This window comes from Rhinatrema bivittatum, chromosome 8 (assembly GCF_901001135.1).
Source record: "Rhinatrema bivittatum chromosome 8, aRhiBiv1.1, whole genome shotgun sequence".
Lineage (NCBI taxonomy): Eukaryota > Metazoa > Chordata > Amphibia > Gymnophiona > Rhinatrematidae > Rhinatrema > Rhinatrema bivittatum.
In genome coordinates this window covers 211,737,627-211,762,051 of record NC_042622.1, presented here as the reverse complement: position 1 = coordinate 211,762,051, position 24,425 = coordinate 211,737,627, and the positions used below count along the sequence as shown (strand labels likewise).

Here is a 24,425-nt window from a genome sequence, read left to right as displayed (position 1 = left end):
AATTAACCACTGCATTTATTCCAGATGTATTGGAAAATATTTATTCTTTTACTGCTACATTTAATTACATGCATTCCCTTTTTAGTACGCACAGTAGCCTTCAATATCTCATCGGACAAATATCAGTTTTCCTTTTTTTTACCTCTCTTCTTGGCTGGTGCATTATTCTTTAGCTGTTAAAGAGCAGTCCTATGTTAAGGCATTCTCATAAGGAATGCATACATAACTGGTAAGGAATATCATTTTTTAAAATTGTTTTATAAAAGTTGTAAAACATGTTTAATACACTCCCCTCCATCACCCTACCAACATCTCTCAAACTTTCTCTGGACAAAGTAAAGCTAAAAGTCAACATAAGAAATGCCATGCTGAGCCAGATCAAGGTCCATTGAGCCCAGCATTCCATCAGACGGTGGCCAATCCAGGTCACAAGTGCTCAGCAGATCCCATAAAGTAGATCTATATCCTGTTACTCCCAGGGATGGCAATTAGGGATGTATGTATCATACTCAGCAACATATTTTATTTATTTTGTTACTTTTTAACTTATGTACAGTATGTTTTTCTTGTATCCTGCCCCAGAATTTTAGGAGGGGTGAGTAGTAAATGCCTACTAAATAATTAAATTAATAAATGTGTCTCAGAGGTTGCTTCCATTTGTTTCATTAGTTCCAAACAAAAAAAAAAAAAAAAAGAATTAATTTCTTTTGTTTCTCATTAAAGTCAATGGGGGAAGCAGACTATTTTGAGCTTTAAAAATCAGGGTTTTCTAATCAATTCTAAAGAAACTTATGGGTAGATAACATCATAAGGAGGAAAAGTACTCCAAGGCACCAAGACTGTGGCAAAGTGGCACCTTTTGAGGAACGGATAGGCTCCACCTTTTCCCGAAAGGACAGGCTCCACCTTAACCAGAGTGGAATCAGGTTGCTGGCACTAACTTTTAAAAAGGAGATAAAGCAGCTTTTAAACTAGAACAAGGGGGAAAGCCGACAGTCACTCATCAGTGCGTGGTTCAGGAATGTATCCTTGAAGGATACTAATGAAACAGGAGAGTGAGGGCATCCCAAAAGAGAGGTTCCATTAAAAGCAAACAGTCCATATGCCTATATGTAAAAAATCTCCAAAGCTAATGATTTCCGAATTATCCCAAACAACTGAAAAGCAGGTTGTTAAAACAAACAAAAAACACACTTTGAAATGTCTGTATGCCAATGCCAGAAGTCTAAGAAGTAAGATGGGAGAGTTAGAGTGTATAGCAGCAAATGATGAGATTGAAATAATTGGCATCACAGAGACCTCGTGGAAGGAGGATAATCAATGGGACAGTGCTATATCAGGGTACAAGTTATATCGCAATGATAGGGAGGATCAACTTGGTGAGAGTGTGGCACTTTATGTTCGGGAGGGTATAGAGTCCAACAGGATAAAGATCATACAAGAGACTAAATGCTCATCTATTAGTTAAAATTTGTAACCTATCATTAAAATCATCCATTATACCTGAAGATTGGGGAGGATGGCCAATGCAACCTCAATATTTAAAAAGGGCTCCAGGGACAATCCGGGAAACTATAGACCAGGGAACCCAATTTGAGTGCCGGGAAAAATAGTGGAAATTATTTTAAATATCAAAATCACAGAGCATATAGAAAGACATGGTTTAATGGAACACAGTCAGCATGGATTTATCCAAGGCAAGTCTTGCATCCCAAATTTGCTTCATATTTTTGAAGGAGTTAATAAACATGTGGATAAAAGGTGAACTGGTAGAAGTAGTGTATTTGGATTTTCAGAAGGCGTTTGATAAAGTCCCTCATGAGAGGCTTCTAAGAAAATTAAAATTAAATAGTCATGGGATAGAAGGTGGTGTCCTTTCATGGATTACAAACTGGTTAAAAGACAGGAAACAGAGAGTAGGATTAAATAGTCAATTTTCTCAGTGGAAAAGGTAAACAGTGGAGTACCTCAGGGATCTATAATTGGACCTATGATTTTCAATATATTTATAAATGATCCGGAAAAGAATACGACAAGTGAGGTAATCAAATTTACAGATGGTACAAAACTATTCAGTGTAGTTAAATCACAAGCAGATTGTGATAAATTGCAGGAGCACTTTGTGAGACTGGAAGATTGGGCATCCAAATGGCAAATGAAATTTAATATGGACAAGTGCAAGGTGATACATATAGGGCAAAATGTTGAGATTACTTACCTGATAATCTCCTTTTCCTTAGTGTAGACAGATGGACTCAGAACAAGTGGGTATAGTGTGCTCGTGCTAGCAGTTGGAGACGGATCTGACGTCAGCACGGGTATATATACCCCCACAGGAAGCGTAGCAACTCAGTAATCTTCCTTGCAAAAGCTGTTATGGATGTACTGAAGATCAATGAAATTAGTGAAACAGGATTCTCCTGACCGATTGATAGGAGCTGGAGACCACCAGCATTCACAACCGGAAGGCGTCGACACCTGGCAAAGGGGACGCTCTCATGTAAGTAAAATGACATGGCCTACCTTGAATTGGTGAAACCCATGTATACTGGCAGCCTGGGCGGGATGCTGAGTCCATCTGTTTACACTAAGGAAAAGGAGATTATCAGGTAAGTAATCTCAACATTTCCTAGCGTGTAGCCAGATGGACTCAGAACGAATGGGATGTACAAAAGCTTTACTCCCAGCCCGGGTGGGAGGCTGCCTGAGGACCGCGTAGGACTGCCCTCGCAAATGCTGTGTCCTCCCTGGCCTGGACATCCAGGCGGTAGAACCTGGAGAAGGTATGGAGAGAGGACCATGTCGCTGCTTTACATATTTCTGCAGGCGACAGCAACCTGGATTCTGTCCAAGATGCTGCTTGGGCTCTGGTAGAATGAGCCTTGACTTGTAGAGGCGGTGACTTCCCGGCCTCTACGTAAGCTGCTCTGATAACTTCTTTAATCCAGCGGGCGATGGTGGGCCGAGAGGCCGCTTCACCTTGTTTCTTTCCGCTGTGTAGGATGAACAGATGGTCCGTCTTTCGTACTTCTTGTGTCAATTCCAGATATCTGGGCAGCAATCTGCCGATGTCGAGATGGCACAGTAAACGCCCTTCTTCTGATTTCTTCAAACCCGCCGTAGTAGGCAAGGATATGGTTTGGTTGAGGTGAAATTGTGAGACCACTTTAGGTAGAAAGGAGGGAACTGTGCGAAGATGGATAGCCTCTGGAATGATTCTGAGAAAGGGATCACGGCAGGACAGTGCTTGTAGCTCTGAGATGCGGCGTGCTGAACACACTGCCAGCAGAAACACCATCTTCGAAGTGAGAGAACGAAGAGACAGGCCCTGAAGGGGTCTGAAGGTGGATCCCGCGAGGAAATCCAACACTAGGTTAAGGTTCCACAGGGGCACAGGCCACTTCAGTGGCGGACGAATGTGCTCGACTCCTTTCAGGAAGCGAGAAACATCTGGATGCGTGGCAATGGTCTTGCCATTCCTCCTGGGACTGTAGCAAGACAGCGCAGCCACCTGAACCTTGATGGAGCTGAGGGAGAGACCCTTCTGAAGCCCATCCTGTAGAAAATCCAAAACAATAGGGATTGTGGTCGCATGTGGGTTGGAGCCATTAGAGTCGCACCAGGCTTCAAATACTCTCCAGATCCTTACATAGGTGAGGGATGTGGAAAATTTGTGAGCTCGGAGGAGTGTATCTATCAACGGCTCCGAGTAACCTCTTTTCGTCAGTCTAGCCCTCTCAATGGCCAGACCGTAAGAAAGAATTGAGCTGGATCCTCGTGGAGGATGGGACCTTGACGAAGCAGGTCCCTGAGAGGGGACCTGCTTCGTCTACATGAGAAGACTACTGGCAGGGGAAGGGGCTCCCCTGCCAGTAGTCTTCTCATGTCCGCGTACCAGGGTCTTCTTGGCCAATCTGGTGCCACTAGAAGAACTAGGCCCCTGGAGGCCATGGCTGAACCAGGGCGTCGATCCCGTGTGAGAACGGATCTCGCTTGCGGCTGAAGTATCTGGGTACTTGCGCATTGGACCTGTCCGCTAGTAAGTCCATGTCCGGAATCCCCCAGTGATCCACAATCATCTGGAAGGCTGTGGGCGACAGCTGCCATTCCCCCGGATTTAGGCTTTCTCTGCTGAGGAAGTCTGCCGTGGTGTTGTCCTTTCCGGCAATGTGGACGGCGGAGATGTCCTGGAGATTCGCCTCTGCCCAAGCCATCAGCGGGGCTATCTCTAGAGATACCTGTCGGCTTCTGGTTCCGCCCTGACGGTTGATGTATGCCACCGTGGTGGTGTTGTCGGACATCACTCTGACTGCTCTGTTCATGGGCGCTCAATACCTGAACAAGGCAGACAAAATGGTGACCTCCACGGCGTGCCACATGCAGGCAATGCCGCCAATCCTCGTTCTTCGGAGACCCAACAAGCAAGAGATGTACGCCTTACCTGATCCTCGGTGCTTCCCGGTTGGAACCCAGGCGGTCTCCGGCTGCGGGGGGGAGAGGGGAAGTACCTTCACCGCCGCGCTTTGAGGAAATGCACCCGCTGCCTCTAAGCCCACGCCGGGACCGAGGCGCCTCTTCCGCCATGCCCGAGCCCTTCTCGCCCGGGTGCTAGTCCCTGCCGCGATTCGGCCACCGGACCGAGGCCTAGACCTCCGGGGGATCTCGGAAATCACCCCGGGAATCTCAACTGGGGGAGGGACCCCAAGGGTATCACCGCAGGAGTGCGGGGCTCGATGTTCCTGTAGAAATTTAGTAAGAAGAATAGAAAAAGTAGAAAATAGAAAGTAGATTGGAAACACGCTCAGCGAGCGTGCAGGCTCTCCAAACTGCTTTGGAGACGGAAACTACTGAGTTGCTACGCTTCCTCTGGGGGTATATATACCCGTGCTGACGTCAGATCAGTCTCCAACTGCTAGCACGAGCATACTATACCCATTCGTTCTGAGTCCATCTGGCTAAACGCTAGGAAATAATCCATGCTGTAGTTACACAATGTTAGTTCCTAATGTGGAACCTACTATCCAGGAAAAAAGATCTAGGGGGCATAATGGATAATACATTGAAATCAACAGCTCAGTCAAAAAAGCAAACAGAATGTTAGGAATTATTAGGAAGGGAATGGTGGATAAAACAGAAAATGTCGTAATGCCTCTAATCGCTCCATAGTGAGACCGCCCCTTGAGTACTGTTACAATTCTGGTCACTGTATCTCAAAAAAGATATAATTGCGATGGATAAGGTACAGAGAAGGGCAACCAAAATGATAAAGGGGATGGAACATCTCCCTTGTGAGGAAAGGTTAAAGAGGTTAGGGCTGTTCAGCTTGGAGAAGAGACGGCTGAGGGGGGATATGATAGAGGTCTTTAAGATCATGAGAGGTCTAGAACAGGTACATATGAATCGGTTATTTACTGTTGATTAATAGAAAGACTAGGGGGGCACTTCATGAAGTTAGAAAATAGCACATTTAAAACTAATCAGAGAAACTTCTTTTTCATTCAATGCACAATTAAGCTCTGGAATTTGTTACCAGAGGATGTGGTTAGTGCAGTTAGTGTAGCTGGGTTTAAAAAAGGTTAGGATAAGTTCTTGAAGGAGAAGGCCATTAACTGCTATTAATCAAGTTGACTTAGAGAATGCTCTCTGCTATTACTGGCATCAGTAGCATGAGATCTGCTTAGTGTTTGGGTACTTGCCAGGTACTTGTAGCCTGGATTGGCCACTGATGGAAACAGGATGCTGGGCTTGATGGATCCTTGGTCTGACCCAGTATGGCAATTTCTTATGTTCTTAAAATGGCATGAATAGCCAAAAGGGGCAAAAAGGTTGCCAGCAGGGGCCAGAGTTATCAAATGTACCATCAAAGGAACAAATCAGCATCAGGAGTGTCAAGAACACTCCAAGATTTCAAAAGAAATCATTGATTACAGTGGCATGAACCCCCAAAGGCAGCAGAAAAAGGGCAAAGTGGCACAAAGAGTAGCATGAGTATCTTATGGCACCATGAAGGTAGAACAAAGCAGCAAAGGTGGCAGAAAAAACTCCAAGGCACCAAAGGACAAAGCATTACTAAGAGTAGTATGAAGACACCATCAGAGGTGCAAAGCAGCCACCTACAGTGGCAAGAATACCCCAAGGAATAGAATCTGAGGTATAGCAGCAAGGCTGAGTGGCAGAAACACTCCTAAGGTGTAACATGAGGGGGGGACTAGCAGCAAGGTAGTAGCAGCAAGATCCTCAAGTTAGAGAGTCTAGGTTATGGCAGCAAGACCCCCAAGGTGCAAAGTCTGGGTATGACAGCACTTTTACTTGAACCTTTTACTCATTTGGACAAGACTGGAAAAATTCTGTTGCGACCGGTCTAGGACAGCTTCGCGCAGCCTACCTCACTCTTCTTGCGGCTCCTCCCGCTCACCTCGGACTACTGGCTGCCATGGCGTCTGTCTGCCGACCTCTCCGGCGTCCCCGGACCGGCTTTGGTGCTGCCTCCTGCCATGCTCCTCCAAGTACGCGCACACGCCGCCCTCATCTTTATTTCTTCGTTGGCGCAAACCTCAGGGGCATCCCCCTGATATGACGTCACGCTGTCCCGATATTTAAGCCTACAACTTTTGATAGCTAATCGAGTTAGCAACCGGAATTTTACGGATGGGATTTGCTCTCCGAAGCTACTCTGCCACTCCAGGGTTATCTGGAACTCTTATTGCTAACGAGGTACCTGCTCCTCGGGGGCTTCTTCTGCTCCTTTCAGGTGCTATCACGAAACCGGTACTTGCTCCTCGAGGGCCCATGTTCCCTGAGTCGCTGCCTGCATCTACAACCCTTTCTACTTGGAAGACTTCACTAACAGTTTCCATCTGTGAGTACAACTACCATCTATTCCACAGCACTGCTTCACTGGAACCAGGTACTCGTTCCTCGAGGGCCTGCCCTCTGTTCCAGTGCCAGACCTCTCGTCTAGTGGAATCTCTGTTACTGCTACATGAGTACAATACCACTGAGTCTCCCTGCTCTAAGGGATCAGGTACTCGCTCCTTGAGGGCCTGCCCTCTGATCCAGTGCCAGACCTCTCGTCTAGTGGAATCGCTGTGTGAGTACAATACCACTGAGTCTCTCTACTCTAAGGGATCAGGTACTCGCTCCTCGAGGGCCTGCTCTCCCTGTCTCGGAGCTTCTCCTAATTCTACCTGGGACTCTGTATGTTTCTCACTGTGTACTCATAACTCTCAGTCTCTTTCCACTACAGCACAGCCAAGCAGAGGATTCGCTGTTCCAGCATCCTGAGGGATACTTGCCCAGCCGAGCTCAACATCTACTACTCACTACTGCCACCTCTGGTGGTTTCCAAAACGGTTTAAATAAAGATTCAAATCTGTGTTTGTGTGTCCAGAGTCTAGCCTTGACACTGTGGTCCCTCATGGGACTGCCCCCTGTGGGCGTGGTCAGCTGCCACAGTGTCCAAGGATCCACCCAAACATCAATAACCATAACAAATCCCAAGTACCAGGTCCTCCAAGAACATAAAATTCAACAACTGATGCTACCTGGGCCTAAATAAGAGGCACTATAGCCGATCCTGGCCCATACGGTGCTACCACTACAGCACTCTGCCATCAAGTTCCGAGAAGGAGTGAGTGAGGTCAGCAGTGGCCTCCACGTTCCACTTTTCCCCCAATGTGGAAAAGGAAGCAAGTTCAAAAAGTTTCTGTGTTGGTGATCTGGCAGAAAATCACCAGTGAAAAGAAAATGGCCACTACAGTCCAAGGCAGACCCCTGACACCAGGCTTCCTTCAAGGAGAAGAGGCTGGAAAGGGAAAGGGCAGGAGGAGGCATCTGGAGGAAACGGAGAAAAGAAAAAAATAAGAAAGAAAAGCAAGAGCTAACTCAAAAGTTAAAGCATGATGCACGGCTTCCCAGGATACATACAATGAACATGCATTGTGAATATCCTGAAAACCCAACTGGCTATAGAACCCCCAGGTCAGGTTTGGGAAACTCTGGAAGGAAAAAAAATTAACTGGCTCCTAAACCTTTGGCAGGCATCCTTCTAAATATTTTTCTATCTCTATCTTTTGAAGAGAAACTGTGCTAGATGACATTTTGAAATCATTTAAAGTACCCAGCTGGCACACTCATTCTGTATTGGAACAACGAGACTGGCAGGAGACTAGCTATATACATTTTCAGTTTCAAGTTCTGTTTTCTCAAGCTGAAGACTCAGCATTTCTGAAGAAAGGGTTTCATGGGCACAATCGGACAACATGTGGTGCTCCTTCGATTTGTTGGTCAACAGCTCCATCTGACAGTCCAGTTTGTGCTTCAGCTGCTCCTCATTTAGTCGGGCTTCATCTAGTTCTGCCCTCAGCTTCTTCAACTAGAAATAAAAAAAAAATTAAGTCAGTCAACCCAAATATGTAGAAAATTAATAGCACAATATACTGCAAAGTGATGAATGTGAAATTAGCTCAAGTTGTGGACCAATACTTTTCTTAATAAGTGAGTGGATAGCTGTGTAAGTCTTGTGACACAGATGATATTTTTAGATGTTAATTAAGAACATTTATGCTTTTGGCTGTGAGTTTTCTTGTCCTCTTAAGAGCTTCTCTGTTAAGATACCCCTAATTTTCTGATGCTAATTTGACCTGGTTTAAGCCTGCCTGAGTATCAGATTATCCTAGCATTGAAAGAGTGGAGTTGTGCTCTCTTAAAAATAGAATGATGTGTTTAGCTATCTGAGGAGGGAGTTACCCAGCTGGCTGTACAGTCATAGATATGGTAGAGATGGAGTTTGCATGTGTTTTCTTATAAAGACTACAGCACATGTTGTTTTGTACCACTTTAAGCCACTTTTGATATTTGCCCTGTAATATTTAAATATGAAAGAGATTTTCTCTATTGATTCCCATGAAGTGAGCAAATAAGGGTTGGATAGAATATGCAAATGAAGAAGGCCTGCAATTTAATTGTAGACAACCATTTTTGGCTTCTTGCCCTTATATCACACTGATTTCCTGGCCAATGCCTGCAAAGTGCCATGACTGAATTTATTTTTAGGATTTTTTTATTCTTTTGGGAAGAAAAGAAACATTAATAATTGCATATGGTCCAAACCTCATCATTACATTCGCTGATTTCTTGGCCATGACGCCTCTCCAGCTGTTCAATAAACAATTTCTGTTGCTGTTCAATGTTTTTGCATTCAGACTCCGTACTTTGTAACATTTGATTCTTGAGCTCAATCGCTTTCTGAAGTGAATATTTTTCTTGTTTTAAGCTCTGAAACAAATATGGTGCAATATCAGCAAATTATTCATCTAGAATAGCATTATTGTTGAAGTAGAGGCAGAACCTGATGAGTAGCATGATGGAAGAAAAAGATCATATGGCCTAGCTAGTCTGCCCATCCACACCAAAGGTCAGCTCTATAATTCCTGCCCCATGCTTCTTGAATTCAGATACTATATTTGTCTCCATCTCCTCCACTGGGAGGCTGGTCCATGCATCTACTACAAACATTTTCGTATTTTTTCTTTAGATAGTTTTACAGATATTTTCTACTTTGTTTACAAGAATCCCAGAAACAAGTGGGCTGAAGTTTCCAAAACTAAGGAAGATAAACACTACAGTCATCCTTTAAAAGTTAAGCTCAAAAAACTCAAGTCATCCTAGGATTTTACGGTCTTTAAACAGTTTTTGAGTCCAGTGACAACCCTGCAGATCTTGGCTAAGATAAACATAAATACAGACTGTCCATATAGAAATCCAAGATGTCAGTACTTAATTGCAGCAAAAATGCTTCCTGTTTTCAGTGCAAGTGCTAAACCTCACACCTCTATTTTTAGAATTGACTATTTGGTGGATGCCTATCCACCTCTATTGCTCTAATAAAATGAATAAAACATTTGGCCTCATGGTGGAGATTTTAAAGCATCTATTGACCTGGCTACCAAGGCTAACTAGAAGGAAGCATCAGTAGTTTAACCTGACATGAGACTTCCCATTTGATCTGATAAAAGCATTCAACTGAAGCCGTAGTGGGACAAGAAGAGTGGAGGGGATAGAACTGAGGGGAAAGCACAGTACTTTCTCATGTCAAACCTTTCTGCCACTGACTTAACCTGGTGCTAGAGTACTGGATTTGCAGTTGCTTTAGGACAACTACTGCATTCTGTGTGTACATACAGCAACCTTTAAATAAAAAATACAAAGCATTCCCATAATTCTCTCAGTCCAGATCAGATGCTAACTGGCCTGGTTAACAACCAGAGGTTTGATCTGAAATTACAAGCAGGTTTTTCTCTTTGATGAAAAAGTTATGCTAACTGAATAGTGGGCAGGTCTTAAAAGAATAAGTAGTCATACCTACCCCACTGATGAAAACACAGCATCTTTAAATTACTTGTTTCAAACCGAGCTCTACTCTGAGATTCTCTGGGTGATGTCTTTTTACCAAGTGTGTCTGTTGTGACAGTAATTTTCTGCCATCATTATGTATGTTATTTATACACAGGGCCCTTCATGTTCAGTTTGAACTTATTTTTACTGGAAAAACAACTGTCAGATTTTAGAAAGGAAAATTAGTTTCTTACCTGATAATTTTCGTTCCTGTAGTACCAAGGATCAGTCCAGGACACCTGGGTTGTGACTCCGCACCAGTAGATGGAGACAGACTAAAACTTGTGGGCGGAGCCATATATGCCCCTGTGCCAGTCACAGCCCCTCAGTCATACGTAATGTCAAAGTAGAAACACAACCAGAGAACTAAAACCAAAACTAACTATAAACCGCTAATAGAACGGGGAAAGAAACATCCCTTCTGGAAACGGACCCTCCAACCGAGAGAGCGAAACAAGCGGACAAGATTAACCCAGAACAGTGAGCGGACTCTCCGTTACTTCAGCGCAGCACTGCGGGCGGGATCCTGGACTGATCCTTGGTACTACAGGAACGAAAATTATCAGGTAAGAAACTAATTTTCCTTTCCCTGTACGTACCAGGATCAGTCCAGGACACCTGGGATGTACCAGAGCCAACTTACCGAGGGTGGGAAGCAGAGAGTCCCGCTCGGAGTACCATCTCTCCAAATCCCCGGAATCGGTAGCCCGGACATCCAACCGGTAATGCCGGATAAAGGTATGCCACGACTTCCAGGTAGCCGCCCTGCAAATCTCTTGATGCGACACCTGAGAAGCCTCCGCCCAAGACGCAGCTTGAGAGCGAGTCGAGCGAGCCCGAAGACCCACGGGAAGTGGTTTTCCCCGCACCAAGTACGCCGAACCAACGGCCTCCTTGAGCCAACGGACAATCGTCGTGCGGGACGCTGCAGCTCCTGTCTTTGGACCAGAGAACCAAACAAACAGATGATCTGTGACCCGAAATGGATAAGTGACCTCCAGACCGCGAAGGAGGGATCTCCGCACGTCAAGCGTCCGCAATTCCCTCGCTTCTGGATCAGAGGGCTCCCCGACCGCGAAAGCGGGCAGCTCAACCGATTGATTTACATGGAAGGCCGACACCACTTTCGACAGGAAGGAAGGAACCGTCCGCAAAGAAACACCGGAATCGGAAATGCGCAAGAAGGGTTCCCTACAGGACAAGGCCTGTAACTCCGAAACACGCCGTGCCGAAGCGACCGCCACCAAGAACACCGTCTTCAACGTGAGGTCCTTAATAGTTACGTGTTTCAAAGGTTCACCCCAATTGAGGTTCCGAGCCGGACAGGGGAGACGCAATGGAGGACGAAGGTGCTTAGCTCCCCGAAGTAAACGGGAGATAACCGGGTGAAGAGCCAGGGACGTACCACGGATCTCACCTTGCAAACAACCGATCGCCGCCACTTGGACCCATAGAGAACTGCAAGCCAGACCTTTGGCTAGACCTGTCTGGAGGAATGCCAGAATGTCGGAGACAGAAGCCGTAGTGGGGCCCACCCCACGTTGCACGCACCATTCCTCAAAAACTACCCAGACACGGACATAAGCCAGGGACGTCGACTGTTTCCTGGAACGTAGCAACGTGGCTACCACCGCATCTGAGTAACCTTTTCTCCTCAGCCGATTCCTCTCAAAAGCCATGCTGCGAGACAGAAGTGATCCGCATCCTCCAAACAGACGGGGCCCTGATGGAGTAGACCCGCCATTCCCTGGCGCTGAAGGGGTGCCGCTACTGTGAGCTGGAGGAGGTCTGCGAACCACGGCCGGCGTGGCCACTCCGGTGCCACCAGGATCACGTTGGCTGGGTGCAACTCAATGCGCCGCCGAATCTTGCCGATCATCGGCCACGGGGGAAACACGTACAGCAGAACATCCGTCGGCCAGGGAAGCACCAGCGCATCGATGCCTTCTGCCCCCCTTTCTCGAAGCCGACTGAAAAATCACGGAGCCTTCGCGTTGTGCCACGTGGCTATCAGATCCATGTGGGGCACTCCCTACGTTTCGCAAATGAGAAGAAAGCTTCGTCCGCCCGCTCCCATTCTCCAGAATCCAGGCGATGCCGGCTGAGAAAATCCGCCTGAACGTTGTCGACTCCTGCAATGTGAGAGGCTGCTGTGTCGCCGAGATGTAGCTCTGACCAGACCATTAAGCGCCGAGCTTCCTCCGCCATCTGTGGGCTCCTTGTCCCGCCTCGGCGGTTGATGTAGGCCATGGTGGTCGCGTTGTCCGACAACACTCGGACTGCTTCTCCCCGCACTACCGGTAGGGAGGCTTGCAGAGCCAGACGGACCGCTCTGGTCTCTAGTCTGTTGATAGACCACTGGGCTTGCGACACTGACCATAGGCCTTGGACCGAGCTCCCTAGGCAGACCGTTCCCCAACCGGAGAGGCTGGCATCCGTGGTCACCACCGTCCAATTGGGCACCAGAAGAGACACTCCAGAGGACAGATGACTGGAATCCAGCCACCAGAGCAGGCTGGACCTCGCGTGTCCCCCTAGTGGAAGCGGTAAGCGGAACTCCTCGGAAACCGGCGCCCAGCAAGATAGTAAGGACGACTGTAATGGTCGCAGATGAGCGAACGCCCAGGGAACCAGCGCGAGTGTGGAAGCCATAGAGCCCAGGACCGTAAGGCAGTCGCAGACCCGCGGCCGGCTGAGAGACAAGAAGCGCCTTACTTGAGCTGGCAGCTCGTATCTCCGTTCGTGTGACAGGAACACCTAGCCTTGCGACGTGTCGGCAACGGCTCCCAGATATTCCAAGGTCTGCGAGGGTGTCCGATGACTCTTGTTGAAGTTGACCACCCATCCTAGGGACTGCCAAGGTGTAGGCCCCTGGCCAACTGACAACCGACATTGATCCTCGGGCTTCGCCCGAATCCACCAATCGTCCAGGTAAGGATGTACCAGGAGACCTTACTGGCGCAGCCGCGCCGCCACCGCGACCATCACCTTCGTGAACGTACGGGGGCCGTCGCGAGACCAACCGGGAGCGCTTGAAACTGGCAATGCCGTCCTAGAACGCAGAACCTGACGAAGTGCAGGAACGACAGCTGAATGCCTATGCGAAGATACGCCTCCGCGAGAGCTAGGGAGGTCAGAAAACTCGCCGGGCTGCCCCGCAGCAATTACCGACCGAATCGACTCCATGTTGAAGTGAGAAACGCAAAGGCATCTGTGCACTCCACCGAGATCCAGAATAGATCTGGCCGTGCCGCCTTTCTTGGGGCGAGGAAGTAAATGGAGTAACGGCCCCTGCCGTGTGGTTGACCGGAACGGAGGAGGCAGCCGAGTCTGATCACGTGGAGGACCCACTGGTCTGACGTTACACCGGCCCATCTCTCGACAACTGAAATCCACCGTGCCCCGACGTTGGGAACGGCGTGCTGTGGCTGCGGTGAGAGAGCGAGAGGCCGACCCCCTTTCATTGTGAAGCTTAGGACCCCTGCGCACTCCGGGGCTCCCTCGTTTCCCCCGAAGGACTGCTGCCGCCATGGCGGGGTCCTGGAGGAAGAAGTCCTATACGCCTGACCAGGAGACTTTGAGGACGTGACGTCCTGGGATCACGAAAGCGGGACCTGGCCGAAAACGAATCCCGCGCCCTGAATTTATCCTCGGGCCGTTGGAAAAACCCCGATTTCCCCTAGGGAAATCCTTCGATCTCCGGCAAGGGAGAGAGCTTACCCAAAGCGTTCGTGACCTAAAGGTGCAACGCCGGAGTATCCTATTCTCGAGAGGGCAGGGCTGACCCAGAGAGGTGAAAAGGAAGGAAGCCCAGCCGAGCCTACCCGCAGCGGGGTGGCGATGCCCAACCCCTCCAGGATGGCGGGAATCAGGGGCCATCTACTTCCTGATGAAGAGGCGGATCAAGCTCAAGTGATCCCCTTCCGAAGCCTGTGTCTGCCTCGTCGCCCCCCTGCGGCGGCGCGCCATCCCCCTCAGCCCCCCTCGGAGGCGGGGAGGACGCCTTGGAAATCTCCGGACCCGACGAATCAGATGTAGACCTCTCCCCCAGCCCCCCTCGGAGGAGGGGAGGGCACCTAGGAAATACCGGATCCGACGAGTCAGAGGCAGGGTCCGTGCCCAAGCTAGGCGGTAGGGCCCCCAACGGGCGATCTGGCTATGAATCGCGCTGCCGCGATCCGCGGCCGAATACGCGTCCAGTCCAAACTGATTGGCCTCTCAGGCCCCCCCCCACCTGGCCAGAAGGTCGCTTGAGGGCTCTGCGGGCCGTAAAGGCCCTAAGCCAGGCCAAAAGAAAACCAGGGACAGAAAAGGCCCCATGCCAGGCCAAAAGCAAACCAGGGGCAAAGAGCGTTTCTCCCCCAGCCCTCCCCCCCCACCGCCTCCGATGGTAAATAGACCGCGGAGTCGGCCGCTGGGGGGGGAGGGGGGAGGGGGGGAACGGAACAAGGGAAATCCTGGGACCTGCCGCTTGGTGTCGCGCTCGACGCTGGCACCAAGATGGCCGACGTTCCCGCCAATTTCGCGCGAGAGGTCGGCGTTTTTTTTTTTTTTTTTTTTTTTAAATCTTTTCCCGCGGCAGACAGGAACAGCTTGGGGAAGGCCGCCGGATGGTCCCCGACCGCAAACGCGAGAGGCTGCCGCCGAACAAGCACCCCCTGAAGACAGGCCGACGATCCTGTGCCCCCCCTTTTTGCCGCCTGATGAAACAGCGCTCGCTAGAGGCGCACGGCGCTGGAGTCGCAAGTCGAGCAGGCCGACCCAAGCGGCCTGCTCGGAAGCGTGCCGAAAAAGCAAAATTAAAAAGAGAGAAGGGAGAAAGAGGGAAACGCCGAAACGACCGCTGCAGCAGAGAACCCGGCGCGCTGAAAAGAAAACTGCACCGTTTTTTGTTTTTGTTTTTTTTTTTAAACTGAGCTGTCCCTCGCAGCGGTACGGCGGTCTGGCCGGGGCGAGAGAACCGGGCCCCCGGTATCCCCCGGCTGGGCTGTAAGCGAACCCCGGATCCGCGACCCGTAGCCCAGCCAGTGCCCTACCAGGAGGAATGGTGCTCTACCAGGAGGAATGGTCCCTTCAGGACCTAGGAACCTCCTGGGAGCAAACGACCCAGCCCCGAGGCATGCCGGCGAAACGCGACGAAAAGAAGAGCCACGCGAATAAACAGGTAGGATTAAGGCGACCGACCTCCCCCCGCCATCAGCGCCCCCCCGGAGCCAACACGGAGCGGCGACGCGAAGGAACAGAGCCGGAAACAAAATCAACAACTTTCTTTTTTTTTTTTTTTTTACAAAAAAACCTGTCACTATCCACCGTCCTGGAGCCCTAATCCAGCAGGGGTGAGTGAACCGGGCTCCCCGGTGTCACCCCAGACGCTGCTACTCACGTAGCCGGGTCCTCGACCCTAGCAGCGGCCTCAACCGGGGGAGGGTAGTCCCCTCAGGACCTCTCAACCCCCCTGGGAGGCAGGGCGGACGGGACGGCAGTGACAATTTACAATGCAAAATGCAAAATTCCCAAAAGAAAACAACTATAGCCTAAACTGGCCTAAAACCAAGTAAAGAACCAACCCTGACGGAGTACCAGAACCAGGGCAGGCAGGAGCTGTGACCGCACCTGCACCATCTACTGGAGACAGAGTAAGACTGAGGGGCTGTGACTGGCACAGGGGCATATATGGCTCCGCCCACAAGTTTTAGTCTGTCTCCATCTACTGGTGCGGAGTCACAACCCAGGTGTCCTGGACTGATCCTGGTACGTACAGGGAAAAAGCATTATACAGTTATTACCGATCTTCACCCTAATTTTCTAATATCCAACACGCAACATTTTATTTTGCTCCTGCTAAATTCATGACTAGCCCGGTTCTTCTCTCTCTCCCACAAGTATCAAGTCATACATCTGCACATCCCAGTATAAGAGAGAGCGAGCAAGAGAGATGGTTTTTTTTCCATACTGGATTGTTTATTCACAAGTACTTGTAAATTTATTTTTCCCCTTCGCTTTTCCTCCTTCCACTTTCTGCGGTTTACATTATGTGTCATGATTTTATATGTACAGTTTGAATGAATGAACATCGAGGTTGCCTTTGTCTGAATATGGTATGTTACTTTATAGGAAAGTGGGGAAAGAAAGGATAGGACATTATGTAGCTGCTTCATTGACCTATGACAAAACAATATTGGATATGCACATGAATAGTGTATATAGGGATTATTATATACAAGAAGTTATTGATGTTTATTCTAGAATTTCTTATTTAATTAATTTCAGTTTGTATTCATCTCATATCAGGTATTAATTGATAAACACAAACATCTGAATTAGTGATGAGTGTGCAGAGGCTGTGCTGCAAGAATTACACACATCATTTGTCACTGACCTCATAACTTGAAATCATCCTACCCTTTGCCACAGAAGACATCTTGAATCCTTCATTTTATGGACTGAAGTGCTCAAAATTTCCTTATTCCATAAGCATAGCCTTACTTAGACACTGTTTTTAAGCAATATGTATATCCATATCTCTTTGAAATGTAATAACTGATTATCATGATGAAATATGATTATGATACACTTAGCTAATACCTAGTCACATTGTTACTTGCAGATTCTATTTTTGATTCTCACATTAATGGTACAGTCTGAATTGATGCAGTTTTATTGCTCCATAGTTGCTGTTCTCTGTGTTAATGGTTCATGAGAACATACTATATGTATGTCAATTTGACACCCAGATAGTAATTTTTTTTTTTTTATAGAAAGAACTAGAATAGATTTTTGCAACAGGGATTTTGTTTTTTGCACCACTGAGGGGTAGGGAGAGTATGTACTACACAGGAAAATTGGTTCTTACCTGCTAATTTTTATTCCTGTAGTACCACAGATCAGTCCAGACTCCTGGGTTTTGTCTCCCCACCAGTAGATGGAGACAGAGAAGTTTTGACTGACTCTTCCCTATACCCTGAGGTGCCACCTACAATCCGTCAGTATTACACTGTGTCAAAGTAAAAAACATTAAAAAAAAAAACAAAACAAAAACCAATAAACCCTGCAATTTACATGTTCCGCTCACTAACCTCCAGTGGGAACAGAACCAGTGAAACAAACTTGGAAAAACTATAGAAAACTTTGAAACTAGTCTGCAGAGAATATAAGGAAGTACTGAATGAGCAGACTCTCATACCGAAAAGGGTGGGACTCTAGACTGATCCATGGTACTACAGGAACAAACATTAGCTGGTAAGAACCAATTTTCCTTTCCCTGTACGTACCCGGTTCAGTCCAGACTCCTGGAATGTACCAGAGCTCCACTACGCAGGGAGGGACCCTGAAAGTCCCGCTCAGATCACACCTTCACCAACCCCCCCCCCCCCCAACCTGGGGCCTGATCATCTAATCGGTAATGTCTAGCAAAGGTGTGCAAAGACTTCCAAGTGGCCGCCCGACAAATCTCTTGCAGTGAAATTTGTTGAAACTCTGCCCACAAGGTTACCTGTGAACAGGTAGAATGCGTTCGAAGACCGACCGGACATGGCCGGCCTTGAAGCAGCTACGCTGAACCAATAGTCTCTTTCAACCAATGAGCAATCGTTGCCCTAGACACCTTATGCCCTTTTTTGGGGCCACTCCAGAGTACAAAGAGATGATCCAGCATACGAAAACCATTGGTATCCTCCAGATAACGCAACAGCACCCGGCGCACATCAAGCTTCTTCAGATCTCCAGAATGGGGATCAGGGCGGTCCAAACCTGAAAAGTATGGGGGTTCCACAGTGATTCAAATGAAAGGAAGAAACCACCTTCGGGAGAAAGGAAGGAACCGTCCGCAATGAGACTCCCCATGTCTGTAATCCTTAGAAAAGGCTCCCTGCCGTTGAGCAGGTGGGCACTGTGTTTGGAAGAAGGTCCTGGTCCCCTTCAATATCTGAGCTCGGAGGGGGCGTGCCCCTTGGCTCTTGATCGTCCTGCTCCAAAGCATCAGAAGAGGAATCATCCATCGAGCGGGACGAAGTGGTCCATAGGGGGCGCTTAAGTTTCGGGGCTCCCTTGCCTTCCGTGGACCTGGCCCCTTTTGGTAGGCTGAGCCCCTGACTTATCCAAAAGTGGGGCAGTGTGCAAATGAGATCCCTCTCCAGAATGCCTCCTAGCAGACTTCCTGGCCTTAAAGGCCTTGTGAAGCAGCATAATAAATTCCGAAGAAAAGGAGGAGGAGGAGGAGTCTGAAGCCCCCCCTCCGGGGCTCTCCTCATTCACCCTGGCGTGCCTCACTCGGAGGCTACATGCTGTGGGGATAGAGGAGGAAGGGAAATCCCTCCCCCCTCCGCTGCCTGTGTTGCTGTGCGAAAAGAGGCCAAGATGCTGTCCGTTCCCGCGCTGAGTGGGAACAGATCTGCAGAAACAAGCTGCGGGTGCCCGGGCCTTGCAGGCTCTTGGCGCGCCCTAGAACCGCTGCCCCCAGCGGCCATCAAGGTTCCCTCCCCCCGGGGAGACACGAGGAACATAGGCCATCGAGCGATACATGCGGCATAGTGAAGTGATTCCGGGGGCCGGCTGAAAATGAAAGAATCGTCAGCTGGAAACACAGTGACGGGAGGGGACAAACAGACAGGGCTGGTAACAGAGCGAAGATGAAAAGAAAGGCTTTCAACTTTTTTTTTTTTTGTCAAACCTTAATTGAGCAGCGCGGGTCCTGTCCCACCTGGGGCGATTGAGCCGGGCTCCCCGGTATCACTCCAGGGCTGTGGTAACCTGGGCAGCAGGGTCCTCAACCCCTCTTCTCCAGGAGCCTCTAATACCAGGGGGGATGGTCACCTCAGGACCTGCCAACCCCCTGGGAGGCTGACAGAAATCTTCTGCATTTATTTATTTTTTTAAATTCTCTTAAAGAGACACTAAGCCTAACTATCCTCACTGAAAATCCTGATCACTGTTTGGTTTTTTTTTTTTTTTTTAAAACTACAGACTGTAGGATTTTGTACCTCCACTATCTGCTGGAGATAGAGAAATACTGACGGACTGCAGGTGCTGAAACCAATAGAACTATAGATAGCAAAATTGCTTACCTGTAATAGGTGTTATCCCAGGACGGTGATGTCACTGGACGGAGCCCTATCATGGAAAACTTTCTGTCAAAGTTTCTAGAAACTTTTGACTGGCACACTGAGGCCACTGAGCATGCCCAGCATGCCATGACCCCTCGAGCCACAGGGGTCTCCCTTCAGACTCGTTTATAGCAATAAGCTTTAGCAAAAGATAAAATAATAAAATGGTTCGGACCCAACTCCGCGGGGTGACGGGTGGGTTTCGTGAGGGCTACATCCTGCTGTCCTGGGATAACACCTATTACAGGTAAGCAATTTTGCTTTATCCCAGGACAAGCAGGATGATAGTCCTCACAAATGGGTGATTAGCAAGCTACAGGCTGAGTCATCTTTGTGTTGGATCAACAGCATACAACTTGTGCAACGGGCACAACTGGTATACTGTTGGGAAAAATGAGGCAGCCTGAAAACACAGCAGGTTGGATGTGGAAGGAGTTGGGATAATACTGGAAATAAGTTATTTAAGACAGATTGTCCAAAGGCTGAATCTTGTCATCCTTCCTTGTCCAAGCAGTAATGGGCTGCAAATGTGTGAAGAGAGCTCCATGTTGCAGCCTTGCATGTGTCAGCAATCGGTACGGAACGATAGAGCAATGGCAACCTCAGAAGCACACTGAGTGCGCCTTTACTCGTCCCTGGAGAGAAAGGCCTGCTTTTTCATAGCAGAAGTCTATACAGTCTGCTAGCCAGTTAGAGAGTGTTTGTTTGCCCACTGCTCTAACTGGTTTGTTTTTATCAAAAGAAACAAAGAGCTGGGTGGATTCCCTATAGACTTTAGAGCGGTCTAGATAATATGCTAGCCCGCATTTACAGTCTAAGGTGTACAAAACTCTTTTGCCTTGGTGTGAGTGAGGTCTGGGAAAGAATGTGGGCAAATTTATAGACTGATTCAAGTGGAAGTCAGTAACCACCTTGGGAAGGAATTTAGGGTGAGTACGGAGTACCAGTCGGTCACGTAGGAACCTGGTGAAGGGTGAGTATGTTACAAGTGAGGAGAAGTCCATTACCTGCTATTAAGTTCACCTAGAGAATAGCCACTGCCATCAGCAATGGTAACATGGAATAGACTTAGTTTTTGGGTACTTGCCAGGTTCTTATGGCCTGGATTGGCCACTGTTGGAAACAGGATGCTGGGCTTGATGGACCCTTGGTCTGACCCAGTATGGCATTTTCTTATGTTCTTATGTTCTTAAGTGCTTGTAACTCACTAACTCTTCTAACAGATGTAATAGCTACTAGGAAGAGAACTTTCCATGTAAGAAATTTAACATCACAGGATCTATGGGCTCAAAAGGAGAACGCATTAGCCTTGCTAGGACTACATTAAGGTCCCATTCTGTGACTGGTGGCCTCAAAGGGGGTTTAAGTTGAATTAAACCTCTCATAAACCTACTGACAAGGGGTTGCGCTGATATCGGAGCATCCCCTACTCCCTTGTGGTAAGCTAAGATTGCACTCAGGTGTACCTTTACCAAGGAAGTCTGGAGACCAGAATCTGAAAGGTGCCAGAGATAATCCAATAAAGACGATGTGGGGCAGGCAAAGGGATCAATACTTTTCTGCATGTACCATGTGTTGAATCTTTTCCAATTACAACGATAGGATTTTCGTGTGGAATGTTTTCGTGAAGCTACAAGCACTTGAGAGACATTAGTTGAAAGATTGAGTGGTTGCAGTTTCAAGCTTTCAACATCCAGGCTTTTAGAGATAGGGTTTGAAGGTTGGGGTGGCGCAACCTGCCCTGATCTTAAGTTATGAGAGTGGGTGCTGTGCCCAGGCAAATTGGTTCCCTGATTGAGAGGTCGCGGAATATGGGAAACCATACTTGTCCAGGCCAACTCGGGGCTATGAGTATCATTGACCCTTTGTCCTGTTGCAGCTTCACTAGTGTTTTGGTTATGAGCGGTATCGGGGGATATGCATATAGAAGACCTGAGTTCCAGGGGCAAGCAAAGGCGTCCATGGCTAACTGGTTTCTCTGTTTGTGCAGGGAGCAGAATCTGTCCACTTTGTGATTCAGTGCGGATGCGAAGAGATCCATTGTTGGCTGACCCCAATGTTGGAATATCCTGGTCGTTACTAAAGGATCCAGGGACCACTCGTGGGGGTTGGAACTGACGACTGAGGCGGTCTGCAACTATGTTGTGTATGCCTGCCAGATAAGTGGCCCGGAGAAATATGGAATGTGTCAGGGCCCAGTCCCAAATTTGTGCAGCTTCTTGGCAAAGGAGATAAGAACCCGTACCTCCTTGTTTGTTCAGATACCACATGGCAACTGTGTTGTCTGTTTGTATTAGAACAGTCTTATGTGAAAGGCAGTCCTTGAATGCACAGAGAACATAACGTATAGCTCGAAGCTTCAAGAAGTTGATTTGGAAAGTTGCTTCGAGCTTTGTCCAAGTACCTTGAGTCTGAAGACTTTCTATATGTGCTCCCCAACCCAAGGTGGATGCATTTGTAGTTAAGGTTACTTGTGGAACTGGTTGCTGGAAAGGTAGGCCTGTGAGCAAGTTGTTCGTGTTTGCCCACCAGAGGAGAGATGAACGTAACTGGTGAGTTATTTGAATTGGAGATGACAGTTGTTGAATGGCTTGGAGCCACTGAGATCTCAATGTCCATTGGGTTATTCTCATGGCTAATCTGGCCATAGGAGTGACATGGACTGTGGAAGCCATGTGGCTGAGCAGAGTTATGAACTGATGGGCCGTCGCTGTTGGCTTTGTGCGTAGAGAGTTCGCTAATCTGGAGAGTGTCTCTGCGCGGTCTTTTGGGAGGAAGGCTTTGGATACAGTGGTGTTCAATTCTGCTCCGATGAACTGAAGAAGGCGAGATGGTATAAGATGGGATTTTTGGTAGTTGATTAGAAATCCCAAGGAGTGAAGAAGATTGACTGTGTGCTTGATCGAGTTGAGAGCTCCTTGTCTTAATTGGCTCTTGATGAGCCAGTCATCTAGATAAGGAAACACATGTATGCTTTCTTTGTGTAGATGGGCCGCTGCCACTGCTAGGCACTTTGTGAAAACTTTGTATGCAGAGGCGAGTCCGAATGGCAGCACCCGGTATTGAAAGTGTTGATAACCCACCAGGAAGCACAGGAACTTGCGATGAGGGGGAAATATTGGAATGTGAGCGTAAAAGTCTTGAAGATTCAGAGAACAGAGCCAATCTCCTGTCTGAAGAAGGGGAAGCATGATGCATAAGGATACCATTCTGAACTTTTCTTTCCATAGAAATTTGTTGAGTTTCGGAGGTCTAAGATAAGACGTAGGCCTCCTGTTTTCTTTGGAAAGAGGAAATAGCGGGAGTAGAATCCTCTGCCCTGCTGAGCTCAGGGAACTGGTTCCACGCCCTGGCTCTAAGCAGGGCTAGAGGCAGGCAAACACGAGGTCCATGCAGCCTATCCAGCAGACAGTTGGAGTAGAGTTTCAGAATGCTCCTTTAACTGCGCCACAGCATCTTGTACCTTTTCTCCAAAGAGGTTTTATCCAGTACAAGGCAAATCTGCCAGTTTTTCTTGAATTTCAGGCCTGAGGTCAAAGGCCTTTAGCCAGGCCCAACTACAAGCACTAAACCGGTGTGATATGTATATTATACAGGAACATCGGTATATAAAAACTAAAAATAAATAAATAAATAAAATAATTCCTGTTGCAGCCATTCTGGATGATGTTTCAAAACTGTCATAGGCTGCACGGACCTCTTGTTTGCCTGCCTCTAGCCCTTTAAAAATAATGTTATTAAAGGAATCCTGGTGTTGTTGAGGTAGTGACTCAGACAATTCCTGAATTTGCTTCCATAAATTGCGCTGGTACTGAGTCATATATAATTGAAATGATGCAGTTCTGGAGAAAAGCATGGAAACTTGGCCAAGGGTATCTAGGAATTTCTGTTCCTTCCCAGGAGGTGTAGACTAGTGTGGGCGGATTCTTTTTTACTTCTTTTGGGCAGACTCCACCACTACAGACTGGTGCAGGAGTTGAGGTTTTTGAAAACCTGGTATGTGCTGAACTAGCTATGTGGCGTCAGTGCGCTTGTTCAGTGGTGGAATGGGAGCACAGTCTATGCTGAAGATCAACGAGGACCTCATGCACAGGTATTGCAAGAACTTCCTTAGGAGGATCTACAAATTGCAAAACTTCTAAGGTTTTCTGCCTCATGTCCTCTCCTGCTACCAGCTGGAAAGGAACGGTATCTGACATCTCTTTTACAAATTCGAAAAGGAGAGGTGCTCCGGAGGTGACTTCCTCCTTTCTTCCAGTGGGGATGGGTTGGATAATATATCCTCCGATGAAGAATCAGTGTCTCCCTCATCTCGGGTATCTGATGAGGGACGTCATGGAGGAGTGGGGTGAGGAATGAAAAGTGGCATTGAAGGCATCGATGGTGGAAGTACTGGAACCGATGGAGAAACTGGGAGCCTCGGATGTGAAATCCGACGATCCTGATAGTGGCTCATGCATCGACGAATCCCCAGAGGCATCGTCTTCCCTGGGATTGGGAATCGGAGTCTTCGTACCAGATGGCAATGGTTACATTGGGAGGGCACCGATGAGGGCGTTGAGCTTAGCGAGTATCGGTGCAAATAGTGAAAGATCCGGCGTCGGGATCAGTGCCGGTGATGGTATTAGTGTCGGTGCAGGCATTGGCATCGATGGCTGAATGTCTCGCAAAGCGTCTTTTACTGCCTGGCGGATGAAACCGTTCAGTTCCTCCCTTATAGCTGGTGAAGTCAGAGCAGCTATAGGGGGTGGCAGAGAAGGCGGAACCGGCTTTTCCACAGATCCCTGTGGTGGCGCGGTACCCGGCACCGATACAGGTGGGGATCACCTTAGAGTGAGAGGCATCGAGATCTTTTCGGTGACGGCTCGACTATCGAGGGCGCTCTGGGAATCAATCCAACATCGGGAATCGAAGTCCGTTGATGAAGAT

General features: G+C 48.1%; 1 protein-coding gene across 1 annotated transcript in view; it reads right to left on the bottom strand.

Moving 5' to 3' along the window:
• SPDL1 (spindle apparatus coiled-coil protein 1) overlaps nt 1-24,425 on the bottom strand; it is a 123,330-nt gene that overhangs the window by 79,860 nt on the left and 19,045 nt on the right. The window contains exons 3-4 of the mRNA XM_029613004.1: nt 9,112-9,276; nt 8,180-8,374 (exon numbers count right to left, since the gene is read on the bottom strand). Coding sequence (XP_029468864.1) covers nt 8,180-8,374; nt 9,112-9,276 — 360 coding nt within the window. The remainder of the gene's footprint in view (nt 1-8,179; nt 8,375-9,111; nt 9,277-24,425) is intronic.